The 12,786-nt window shown below is 47.8% G+C and overlaps 1 protein-coding gene across 1 annotated transcript in view; it reads right to left on the reverse strand.

Annotated features, from left to right (window-relative positions):
• Positions 1–4,994: 4,994 nt before the first annotated feature.
• The window catches only part of WDR90 (WD repeat domain 90), an 81,060-nt gene continuing 73,268 nt past the window's right edge, over positions 4,995–12,786 (reverse strand). The window contains exons 36-43 of the mRNA XM_063142965.1: positions 12,515–12,686; positions 12,282–12,404; positions 11,679–11,859; positions 10,217–10,347; positions 8,449–8,592; positions 7,812–7,931; positions 7,129–7,213; positions 4,995–6,571 (exon numbers count right to left, since the gene is read on the reverse strand). Of these exons, the coding sequence (XP_062999035.1) occupies positions 6,414–6,571; positions 7,129–7,213; positions 7,812–7,931; positions 8,449–8,592; positions 10,217–10,347; positions 11,679–11,859; positions 12,282–12,404; positions 12,515–12,686 (1,114 nt within the window). The 3' untranslated portion in view covers positions 4,995–6,413. The remainder of the gene's footprint in view (positions 6,572–7,128; positions 7,214–7,811; positions 7,932–8,448; positions 8,593–10,216; positions 10,348–11,678; positions 11,860–12,281; positions 12,405–12,514; positions 12,687–12,786) is intronic.

Genomic DNA, 12,786 nt, shown 5'->3' on the forward strand with positions numbered 1-12,786 from the left:
CATGGTTTCCTCTGTTCTATGAATGGTTTAGGAATCAATGTCTCCCCCCCCCCCTTTGTGGTAGCTAATTTGATATTAAAAAAAATTCTCGGGGGGCGTACAGGGATTAAAATACTCTCAGGGTTAAAGGGTCTGTGAGCCGACAGACTTCTGGGCGTCTAAGCTATGAGCATCCACCAAGCGACTAGTTCTAGTGGTCAGTGATCTTAGCTTTTAATCAGTTCGATTAAGTTGCATATTTACCCAGGTCTTCAAAATAGGTGCCTTTCTGAGCTCATGGAAAGAAGTGTAGATATGGTTTATTACCATGTAATATAAAACAAAACGCTAATGATCCTGGTAGAATGGAAAGGGCTGCCTTTAGCTCCTCCGTCGTCTTCCTTTTCTCTTGCAGTGACATGCTGGAGCCAAAATGGCTTTCGAAAAGATGTGCCCTTCAACGCAAGACCTGTGAATTAATCATCAGGCTTGATGCACACCACATTGAGCTAGGGCTCCTGGTTTCTCAAGCCGCCATGTGCAAATTTCTCCTCCCCCTCACGGGAGTGTGCATGCAAGCCAGGCACCGGCAGCTTAGCGTTCGAACTCCAGTTTTGGATGTGCTTTATTGCACCCGGACAAGCCAGGATTCGATAGCCAACTATAAACCCTGGTTTATGTCTGGTTTACAATGCTGGCTTGTTTTGGACAGATTGAATAACAAGCGCGAGTTCTGATGTAACGCTAAGCTATAATGGCCTGGTTTGTTTGCCTGCTCTCAAGAAGAGCAAAGGTACACTTTAAGAACAAATTAAAATATGTATATACTACCCTTCATTGTGGCTCGATAAGCCAGGAATCCAGGCTTAAAGTGACGTGTGAACATGGCTAACGTGTAATTAGCTCATGAAAGTGATGGCCTGTAGCATAGGCGCCTTTTTTAAAAAAGACATTAGCGAGATTTATCCTTCGCAAGTTTCTTTAATCCTTTAAAAAAGAAAGTTGTGAAGGAGACGTCTCGCAAAAGTTGCTGAAAGGAACATCCAGGATCGGAGGCAGTATACCTCTGCGTGCCAGGTGCTGGGGCTAAACGGAACAGCTGTCCCCATCAAATCAAGCTTGGGAGCTTCCAGATGTGCTAAACTACCACTCCCATTGGCCATGCTGACATCTGGAGGATGTCTGGTGGGGGAAAGCCCTTCTAGGGGGATCTGGCTGCCTGCTATTGAAAAGCGGAGACTGGGCTATGGGGTTGTTTTTAGCTAGACCTAATTCACTGTAAGGATTCCTATGTCCTGAAAGAGTCATTTGATTGGCCGAGTGAAAGCTTGCAGTCCTAAGAATTAGGGCTGTGCACGGACCCCCCCGATCCGCTCTGCCTCCCGATCCGCAACTTCTGGATCGGGTCCACGCCGCCTTGCTCCGCCTATGCTGCGATCCGCTGTGGGGCACCGGATCATAATCGGAGCTTGACGGCGCCAGGTAAGGCCCCCCTCTGCCCTCACCACTTACCTGCCTCCGCCGCCGGACCGCGACGGAGGCAGGTAAGCCCCCCCTCTCCCCTTACCTGGCTCTGCCACTGTCACCGCACAGACTGCGGTGCTGCCAGGTAAGCCCCCCCCACACACTTACCTTTTTTTCAGAGCTCCGAATCAAGGTGAAGGGTCTGCTTTGTCTTGATCCGCTTCGTCTCGATCCGCAGCTCCCCCGACCCGATCCATCTCTGCCTTTGTCAGAGGCAAATCAGGCCACTTCGCTATCGGTTCTAAGAAGCGAAGCGAAGCGGAGCACAGCCCTACTAAGAACCGTATGTTTGTGCCACAAAAGCTTAGGTCTAGAGCAAAGGAAGATTCTTCACGTAGAAAACCTTTCTCTGCTGTGTGTTCTAGTTTGAATTATAAGATTAGCTTCGGGGGGGGGGGGTGTTTCGCGGTACAACGGCAGTTCTAAAGACTCTAATGCTTGCAGACTAAAGATGGGAATTTTCTCCCCGTGGAGACTTCACCTTTGCTGTCAAGTGGAATGAGGTTGCCTCCAGCAGGGCTAAGCAACCCTGGAGAAGCTGTGGAGTGCTATAGCTTCTCCCAAGTGGTGGCTGTAGAAATGCAAGCCTTCGTGGCAAGGAGTGGTTACCTGGAAAAGGCAGAGCCAATACGGTGTAGCTGTTCTCGTGTTTGGGTTCAAATCCCTGCTAAGCTCTGAAGCTTGCTGGATGATCTTGGGCCAATCTCTCTCTCCCCTAGCCAACCTCACTGGGTCGTTGTGAGGTTAGACGGGGAGGCTGACTAAATGCCTTTTTCTGAGCTCTTTGGAGGAAGGAATAATAAATTATTTTTTTAAAAAAAGGGCTTTACTATGTTATGAATCTTACTTCCAGCTTTTCAGAAAAAAGCTAGAAGGGAATACTTCTAAGGCCTTCAGTACAATGGCCCAGGCCTTTAACTAATGAACTCATGACAAATAGTTTTTCAGTGATATGTTTTAAAAGTTGTGGATTTATTTCAAGGGGTGGGTGGTGGTCACTGATCTAGTAACTTATTTTAAAATAAGACTTTAAGTCTGCCTGATCCTCTTTCAGTGCACTTCGTCTCTTTTTGTATTGGTTGCCAAAGACTACTAGACGTCATCGTGGACCGTTGTGCCACATTTGAAGTGTGTGTATTTAAATAATCTATTTTGTTATCTCTAGAAATTCATGAAAGACTTGAAGAAGCTTGGCATTCAGAATTTGTGGGAATCCGCTGTTTTTAATATAATAAACGGGCACTTTTCCTCTTATATTATGGTCTTTGATTCGCCGTGACTTAGTGGGCTGATGATGGGACATGTGATACTGTCCTCCTGCCAAAACGGATGGGGGAGAGAGAACTTTCCATGTTCTCTACTTCCTCTTTCACTATCAGTTGTTAAAACCCAGTCCGAACTGCTTTTGATACCAGAAGCTAAGTCTAAGAGCTTCTACTCCTCTTCTTTATGGCAAGCTCGGCCTCTCCTCAAAAAGGAATAAAAGATTTGCTTTAAGAGATGCATCCAGTGATGGGACTGGAAGGTAGCCACAGGTTTGGATTTTGGGAGCCAGTTCTTGTATTAAATTGGGGCCAGTTGTAAGAAGAGTTAAACAGTGTTTTAATTGCCATTACGCTCCTGGGTACTGGTGTACAGTCATGAACGTCCAAAGCCTTTTGGGCAATTTCATCTTGTAGCGAAGACTGCTGTCGCTGTGTTATTTGTTATAGCCACCTGGATGACCTTTTAGCCCTAGCCCAGGACCTGGGTTTGCCGTGCTCACTGTGCACAAAGGCCGTCCCAAGAAAAAGAGGAGGAGGATTATGTGCGCTACATTAGGTTCCTTAAGGAGGAAAAAAGTCAGGATACAAATGTTACGGATAAATAAGAAAGCGCCGATCAAGTGCACATTTGCCCACAGGACCCGTCACTCACCTGAGGGCCAAATTCCATTTCCGAAAAGCGCTTCCAGTGGCAGGCCAGGGTATACTATCTTAAAGTTCTTACCACCAGTGATTAAGCCTCATTTCAACCTTTTAGAATAGGGGAAAGAATTATAGTATAGTAGAGTTGGAAGGGACCTCTAAGGGCGTCGAGACCAACCCCCTGCTCAATGCAGGAATCCACCCTAAAGCATCCCTGACAGATGCTTGTCCAGCTGCCTCTTGAAGACCTCTAGTGTGGGAGAGCCCACAACCTCCCTAGGTCATTGGTTCCGTTGTCGTACTACTCTTTTTCCTGATGTCCAGCCGGAATCTGGCTTCCTATAACTTGAGCCCGTTATTCCGTGTCCTGCACTCTGGGAGGATCGAGAAGAGATCCTGGCCCTCCTCTGTGTGACAACCGTTTAAGTATTTGAAGAGTGCTCTCATGTCTCCCCTCAATCTTCTCTTCTCCAGGCTAAACATGCCCAGTTCTTTCCGTCTCTCTTCATAGGGCTATGTTTCCAGACCCCTGATCATCCTGGTTGCCCTCCTCTGAACACACTCCAGCTTGTCTGCATCCTTCTTGAAGTGTGGTGCCCAGAACTGGATGCAATACTCTAGATGAGGCCTAACCAGGGCCGAATAGAGAGGAACCAGTACCTCGCGCGATTTGGAAGCTATATTTCTATTAATGCAGCCCAAAATAGCATTTGCCTTTCTTGCGCAAGACTGCACAAAAGCAGGAAAACACCAAATGATCACTGGTTGTGGGGGAAAGGGGTAAGACAGAGGACAGGGACGGGGGGGGGGCGTACCTTTCTGGGGAATCTTGGAGGATAGGTCGGGACCTACTGCTCTGAGCTGCCGGCCTGCAGTAGGGAAAGACAGCTTAATCAGGATTGCAAACGAACTGAACCACCTCTCCTCCCCCCCCCCCCCCGCATTATCCCATGGATTTGTCCAGGCCTTTAAAGACAGGAGAAGCCGTCAGAATAAGTGAGTTGCTGATTCCAGAAAGTACAGGTCAACAGGGAGCACTCTGGCTGTTCTTGCTCACGTAACTTTGCAAGGGCCTCCCATAACAGTAGGGAGCGACTCAAGAATGAGCCCCCTACCTCCACCTTGCATGGTAATGGATTCCTTAAAGCAGTGGTTCCCAACTTTTTTTGCTCCATTCCCCCCCTTTCACCATTGTTCAGAATTTAATTCCCCCCTTCCCAAGATAGTCTAACTCAAAAAATGCATTCCAAATAATATGTGTATAATATTGAAAATCTTTTATTTATTTTTTGTATTAGTCCCATTTAAAGGGGCAATACAAAGCAAGGCCCCTTTTACATTCTCAACTCCCCTGCTTTGCTTTGCCCCTTTAAATGGGAAGCTTGAAACTTCTAGGATTGCGAAGGAGGGAGGGAGGGAGCAAAGGCCTGGCTTTTGCAGACGACATGACACTTTTCTGGGACGTTTTTAATAACATGTAGGAAGACATAATCTACAGGACATCATGCTGAATAGTGGTCCCAATTCCCCCCCTTCTTGAGAACCCATGCTTTAAAGCTTACCAAAGGAGACATTCACACAGGGTTCAAACGCACAAAACACTCATTTATTTGGAATCGAAAACTAAACACAAGCAAATCAGCTTTTCTTCTCCTTCCATTTTACAGTAGCAATGTCGTTATGTGCTATTACAGGCCACGCTTCAGTAGCGGGGATATTAGTCATTTCACTGCTGACTTCAGACCAGTTTTCCTTTTACCTACTTTGTACTTCAAAAGGAAACTACTGCCCCATCCTCCGTGCATTCTAAAAACAAAGCGAAAGACACACTCGCAAATTCCGAATATAAAACTAGAATCTTCCCGATAACGTTCCTTAAAAACACTCCTTTTAAAAAAGGGGCAAATTTGTACTCACGAAATGTACTCAGTGGTTGCCCCAGGTACTGAGGATGGTTAAGATTTAGGGTTGTGGGGTGTGTGTTTTTAATACAACTTACTGCTGAGAGAATACAGCAAATTGGGGGATTCTTCTCCTTCTCACTCGACATAAAACAGGTAAGCCACAACCTTAAAATCAAATTGTTGTACTGGGTAGGATGAAGGAGCAAGAAGGAATTCAGTCTTAGAAAAATATAAGTTAATTATGCACACATATATACATGTTTAATACTAAGAATCAAGGAACTCAACTAATGTATAATAAGAAAAAGAACATCTTATTCTCTTTGCCATTTCCCAAATCCCAAAATTATAGTTCAACCACCAGCCTTAGCCGTTGCCTTTCTCCACAGGGCTTGGAACATTTCAGCAGGAAGGCCGGCAGCACGGCAACCACAGCGGTCAGCCAACCCTAGAACCTTTGTGTTCAGGAAAGGTAGCTGAGTGATACCCTCTGCCCATCTCAGGTGCGGCAAGGGAGAGTGGCATTCGTTACTCTGTGCCTGTTAATCATGGGGGATTAACAGTCAAAGGAGCGCAAACCATCTCCATAAAATCTCGGTTACGCCTACAGCTGAGGGACACTCAAAAGTAGCTTCTCCGTCTCAAATTCCAGTTCCCATCAAGCTAGCCACCCTATTGAACTGGGAAAGAGAGGAGACAAACTAGAGTTTCTGGGGAAAGGTAGGGAAATGGAGGAATCCCCCATTGCGCACACAGTGTGGCAACTTGCAGGTAAGACACCTGGAGGCCTGAATGGAAAACGACAACGGCGGGGGAGCCACTTGCACCCAATCCCTTCATGCTCTGGCTGACCTCCAGGCCATTTTGAAGGGTGCTCAAATTCTGGAACAGTTCCGTCTGCTGGGATCTGACCGTTCTCATGTGGGCCCCTGCGTTAGCTTTGGAGACCACCGGCAATAGGAAGTTTTGGCTGCTGCGCTTGGAGCTGGTGTTGAGCAACGGGAGCACGAGGACACGTTTTTCAGGGCTGTGAGGTAGCCGTTGCGTCCCCATGGTTCTGCTGGGCTTCAGGCCAGGGGAGCTGGTGACGTCTCTCGGTTCATCTGCTCTCGACCTGCCACACAAGGATCTCGTTATAGGAAGCCGTGAAGAGGAGTTTGCCAGACGGGGTGAACTTGCAGAGGCAAACGGCATCGTCGTGGCCCAGGTAGTCCTGCTCAGACTTCGCCGTGCGGTCGATCAGCCGCAGCACACGCTCTGTAGGGGAAAACAACATTCCAGGCTTAGAAAGCAGACTTTTCTCATCAGGCCTCCTTATGCTAAAATTTTGCTGGAGCGCAGAAAACGTGCAGAATTCCACATTGGTGGCCAAAGGGATTTAGGCAAGAGATCATCTGTGGGTCTCTTTAACCAGCAAGAGCTGGAGGGGATGGAGACACAATCAAAGAGAACCCAGGAGCCCACTGCCCAGATGACTCAAGCAAGCCAGCCCAGCTACATGCCAAAGACAAATCCCTCTCCAGGGAACTGCCCCACTTTGCTGAGAGTGATTCCAAGTTTCCAGCCGTTATGGCTGTGAACAGATGCTTGAAAGTATGAGAGAAACACCCAGCACCAGCAAAGTCACCTCTAAGTCCATCCCCATGCGTAGGTGCAGCTCAGCCCAGCATCCTCTGCTGGACAAGGGAGGCATAGCATCCAGTGTCACCTGGCCTGCTTTGAAGGAAACTACCCCCCCAGCTGGAGAGAGAGAGAGAGAGAGAGAGAGAGAGAGAGACTGTCTATCTGCCCATTTGCGTCATCTAGATACCCACCACTGAAGCCAACAGCGATGATGCAGTCAGCGGAAGACAAGTTCAGTGACGTGGCAAAGTAAGGCAGAGGAATCTTCTCAATGACCTGCGTGCAGCAAGGGAAAAACCCAGAAATGTTAGATTCTTCAGAAAGAGGGACTGTACGTTTTCATAATGTACTTTTATATGAAGTGGGTACACCGCAATGTACATTGCAATAAACCCATAGTTCATTTAACCCATGGTTTGCTTCTCTACCCAGGGTCTGTCTGGCAGACAACTGAACAAACTCTGGTTTGTTTTCTCAATCCCTGGGTTTGTAGTACTGGAATGCAGAGCAGCTGTTTTTTGTATTTTTTACCACTATTACCTTGCCACCTACTAAGCCAGCCGAAACAATCCATAAACAACCCACGGTTGGGTTCACACATAACGACAACCTATGGTTTAAACAACTCAACAACAAACCATAGGTTCTCTCTCTGGGTTTGTTAGCGTGGTCATGTTCACACATCACAACAGCCCAGAATTCAACCACCCACACCATAAGTTAGAGCTTAGAGTTTTGTGCAAACCATGCCACTAATACGAAGTTAATATGGCGGAGTCAATCGCATATATAGACTCTGACTTATCAGGTCCAGTTACAGCTTTCCTGTTGGTGGAGGAGACAAGGTTTCAGGCAAGTTTAAGATATGAGACACCTGTTTCTGCTGCAGGCTGTAGAAGAGAATCTCCTTCTGCAATCCAAAGCCCACGTAAACAAGAGTGCTTTTGTCCCAAGGGCAAAACGCTGCCAGGCTAGGAGGTAAAGGGTTGGGCACCTGGAGAGGGCATACAGAAGCAACAGTTACAAGACAAGGGTGTGGCATTTGGAGCGAAGCAGGCTCCATTTCTCAGATTGCAAATTCTGAGATTTGGTAAGCTGGCACAACGCTTAGTAAATCTGAATAATTATTTCCGCCTTTGATGAGTGGAGCCCTTGCCCTCCAGAAGAACTGGAAGTGTCATCCACCACCTCTCGTCTATGTTCATAAGCATTTCATGGAAACTACGGCCATCTTTAGCAAGCAATTCTCCACACACGCAAATGAGGGACTTAGAAACGTGTCTTCTTTGGCCAAAATGAGAGCTTGTATCCTCAGAATTCCGCAGCAGATTCTTCATTTCTGTGAGTTGCACATCGTCATTTGGCAAAGGCTAAGCTAACGCTCAGTATGCTTTGCTTCTCCCTTTTAGGAACTCCGAGCACCAGGAAATTTTGACAGGCAAGACTTCAAAACACACCCAAAGGAGTTTATTCTTTGGCTTGTAGACCGGAGGCCAACAAGATATTCTCACCTCAGGGCCTGTAGGGGCTGGGAAGCTTAGCCAATCCATGAGCTCACATTTGTCCTTCATCCAGTCAGAGACCCACACGCTGACACGGCGATCAGCGCTTGCAGCCAGCCACAAATCACCGCCTTCAATCCCAAATTCAGTGTGCTAGAAAAACATAATAGCCCAAATAACAACTGTTCATATGCCTTGTTCTCTGAAAATATTGGCATGGTGGTGCATAATAATACAGTATTATGGATAAATAAGAACTGGAGTAACAATGGCTCAATATAAATCAAGGGTGTATTCACATCTTGAGGACTAGTCACGCTACCTTCAAATCTTTAAGAAATGTAAGAAGGGAGCAACGTAAATCACCAGGGACGCACAACACTGTTTCCATGTGGAGATATGCGAAAGAAGATCAATTAAACAGTAGTTAGATGGTGGGGGAAAGGGTGTATTTAATTACTCTGTTTATAGCCTGCCTTTAGGTTACTTGTTTTTCTCACAGAAGGGACCTCAAATTGTAAGGCGTTTATAAAAGCAGCAGCAAGGAAAATAGGCATGCTAGTTTGCATAATCTCCAAATTAGATTACTGCAATGCGGTCTACGTGGGGCTGCCCTTGAAAACAGTTCGGAAGCTGCAGCTTGTGCAAAATGCAGCGGCCAGATTGATAACCGGAACCAGAAGGTTTGAACATAGACTGATTCTGACCCGCTTGCATTGGCTGCCTATACATTTCCAAGCCCAATTCAAGGTGCTGGTTTTAACCTATAAAGCCCTACATGGCTTGGGACCACAATACCTGATGGAACGCCTCTCCCGACACGAACCTACCCGTACACTACGCTCAACATCTGAGGTCCTCCTCTGAGTGCCTACTCTGAAGGAAGCTCGGAGGACGGCAACAAGGGAGAGGGCCTTTTCGGTGGTGGCCCCCGACTGTGGAATGATCTCCCCGATGAGGCTCGCCTGGCACCAACATACAGTAGTTATATTTTCGGTGCTGGGTCAAGACTTTTCTCCCAGGCAGTTAACAAAATGAGCTGAGTTTGTTTTTAACTGACCCCAGAATAGTTATTTTAAAAGCATCTTGTTGTTTTTATGCTTTTGATGGTTTTAAATTTTGTATATTTGTTTTGAATGTGTTTATAGTGTTTTAAACTTTTGTAAACCGCCCAGAGAGCTTCGGCTATGCGGCGGTATATAAATGAAATAAATAAATAAATAATCTGTGAAGGGGGATTCAATCCAACCATCCCACAGTGGGGCTGAAAGGAACAGCTACTGTTCCCACCTGACCCTCACCTGGAGACCTAGCTGTGCTTCAAAGCCGACCAATGGATGTTGAGCTTCAGAGTGATTGAGAAGCAGAAATGAGGGTGGGGCTATGCAGATGAAGGGGCCGGCTTCTTAATGGCTGAGATCCGCAGGGGTAAGGGACATGTTGAATCGGCCGCCCCACTTCCCATGCAGCCCTTTGCTTTCTTCCCATATAAGTGAATGGCAGCCATTCATAGCATTCACTTCTAGGAAAAAATTAAGCACTTTTCCTGGGCATGGGGCGCAGCTGGGAAATGTTGGGAGTTGTAGGGCTTTTCTTCTGTCTAAACATGCATAGGACTGCACCCTTAAAATACTGATATAGCGCTTTGCTTTTAAAATATTCGAACTAGTTTAAAACACAAAGTTCAACAACAGCAACAGATCAAAAAAAGCCCTGAACACTCTTCCACTGGCAAGTTGCAAAGCTATTCTAAACCCCACACAAATTGCCGACTCACCTGTTTCCTTGTGCAGTGGATGACGTTGATGGGGGACGAGCGGTGGTCCGTCAGGACCCGGACAGTCATGCCTGTGCGTGGGCTGCTGACGGCCATCAGCCCGTCTTTGCCTCCGGACAAGATGATTTCCCCTAGGGACAGACGAGAACGACGAACAGCCTCGTTACGGAAAACACACAGCGCTTCCAAGAACGCTTCGCTCACGTTTTCCCCAAAAAAGGCCAGGTTGGGGAAGAAAACCTCACAGAATGACAGGGCAGGGAAGGGGGCACCGAAGACCTTTTCCCCTTGGGTGGAAGTGCCGCTATCGTCAACCAAAGCAATCTGATAAAAAGGAATACCGTACTGAAAACAAACGCCTCTTTTTCACTCCCTGCCATCCACTTTCAAAGGCGCTTCTCTCGTACTCAAATGACTCACGGCTTTGGGACGGGATTACAACCCCTTGCGGTGAGTATTGCTTGAATGTGCTCTCATTTGGCAAGAGACGGTCTTTCAGCGCACCCCAAAATAAATCCTCATCCTCAATGGTTCTGTCTCTCTCCTCATTATAGCCCACTAGCTACAGCTCATGAAATCCACACTCTAGTGCAGCCTGCCTTAACCTACGGACTTCAACTCCCATCAACCACAGCCAACAGTCAGGAATTCTGGGAATTGTAGTCTGAAACATCTGGAGGGTACCAGGCTGGGGAAAGCTGGTGTAGTGGTTATTATTATTATTGTTATATTATTTATATAGCACCATCAATGTACATGGTGCTGTACAGCGTAAAACAGTAAATAGCAAGACCCTGCCACATAGGCTTACATTCTACTAAAATCATAGTAAAGCAATAAGGAGGGGAAGGGAAAGCAAACAGGCACAGGGTAGGGTAAAACTAACAGTATAAAGTCCGAGCAACATCAAGTTTTAAAAGCTTTAGGAAAAAGAAAAGTTTTTAGCTGAGCTTTAAAAGCTGCGATTGAACTTGTAGTTCTCAAATGTTCTGGAAGAGCGTTCCAGGCGTAAGGGGCAGCAGAGGAAAATGGACGAAGCTGAGCAAGGGAAGTAGAGACCCTTGGGCAGGCGAGAAACATGGCATCAGAGGAGCGGAGAGCACGAGCGGGGCAATAATGTGAGATGAGAGAGGAGAGATAGGAAGGAGCTAGACCGTGAAACGCTTTGAAGGTCAACAGGAGAAGTTTATATTGGATTCTGAAGTGGATTGGAAGCCAATGAAGAGATTTCAGAAGTGGAGTGACATGGTCAGAGCGGCGAGCCAAGAAGATGATCTTAGCGGCAGAGTGGTGGACAGAGACCAACGGACTGATGTGAGAAGAAGGAAGGCCAGAGAGAAGAAGGTTAGAGTGTGAGGAGGGGGTGGAGGAGGAGAGGAGGGGGGGGGGAATCGGAGATCGGAGATCTGATTTTTGAGGCTAGGGTCATCGGTCACAGCTGGCCAACAGCCCACAGTCCTACCATCTGCAGAATACCCAAGCGCCGTCACAGCTACAGAGTGAGGGTGCATTTTCAGTTCCATCTCCGTCCGGGAAATGCTGAACACACGGATGGTGCCGTCGCTATACCCCGCCACGATATGCTGGCTTTCTGCCCCGCTGCCTGAGATGGGGGGCGGGCTCCAGGCCAGGCAAAGGCAACTCTAAGGGAGGATGGGAGGGATAAGCAAGACGTTGAGCAAAAAGAAAGACGAAGGGTGTCAATCCCCACCCTCATCGGTCCGGTTTCCCCCCTTAATTTTTTAAAAAAGTATTATTATTGTGGGGGCCGAGGGGCCTGTGGACAAGCGGCCTGTGATCCCTGCCAACTTCCATCCTCCCCTCTGTCCGCATGTGCCCAACTCATCGCCCTCAACTTGATTACGGTCACCGACCAGACTTTACACAGGGAGAAATGACCTACAAATCCGAGAAGCATGCAGCCACCTCGCTCGTCGGCTCCCCAGTGCACCAAGCCACAAACGCAAGGCCCAAGCCCAGGCGGCCGTGTGTCTCGGCTCTAGCGGATTCCAGGAGAACAGCAGAGGCCGGAGCGGGTGGGGTCAGGGATGATCTCAGCCATTACCTGATTGAGCACCTGGAACTGCACCACCAGCTCCATGCTGGCCAGAGACCACACCCTCACGCTGCCGTCTTCACCACAGGTAGCACAGTGAGACTCTCCGGGGCTGAAGGCCACCTCGCTCACCTGCAGCGACGGAGAGGGAGTTTGGGACGAGTCGCTTCAGCAACCTTCAAGGAAGCAGGCCCTTTTGCACGCTTCCTCCACCCGCCAGCGAACCGTTTTAGAACTTGTACCTTATTCTTGTGCCCGCTGATCAGCCGGATGCTGGTGTTGTCTGCCCAGTTGATGTACCACAACGTCCCGGCCGTAGTGCCAACAATTCCCATGTCCATACCATCGTCAAAGGCGGCACTGACGATGGTTCCGTCCAGGGTCATTTCCTGTTCCAAGAGGACCGAGCTAGAACTACAGACAGACAGAAAGAAAACAGTTCAGGGAGGGGGAAAAAGAACAGGTATTGAAGAGCTCTTCACCTTGGCTGTAAAGCTTCTGTGAACAAGTGCAC

This window comes from Elgaria multicarinata, chromosome 17, assembly GCF_023053635.1.
Source record: "Elgaria multicarinata webbii isolate HBS135686 ecotype San Diego chromosome 17, rElgMul1.1.pri, whole genome shotgun sequence".
Taxonomy (NCBI): domain Eukaryota; kingdom Metazoa; phylum Chordata; class Lepidosauria; order Squamata; family Anguidae; genus Elgaria; species Elgaria multicarinata.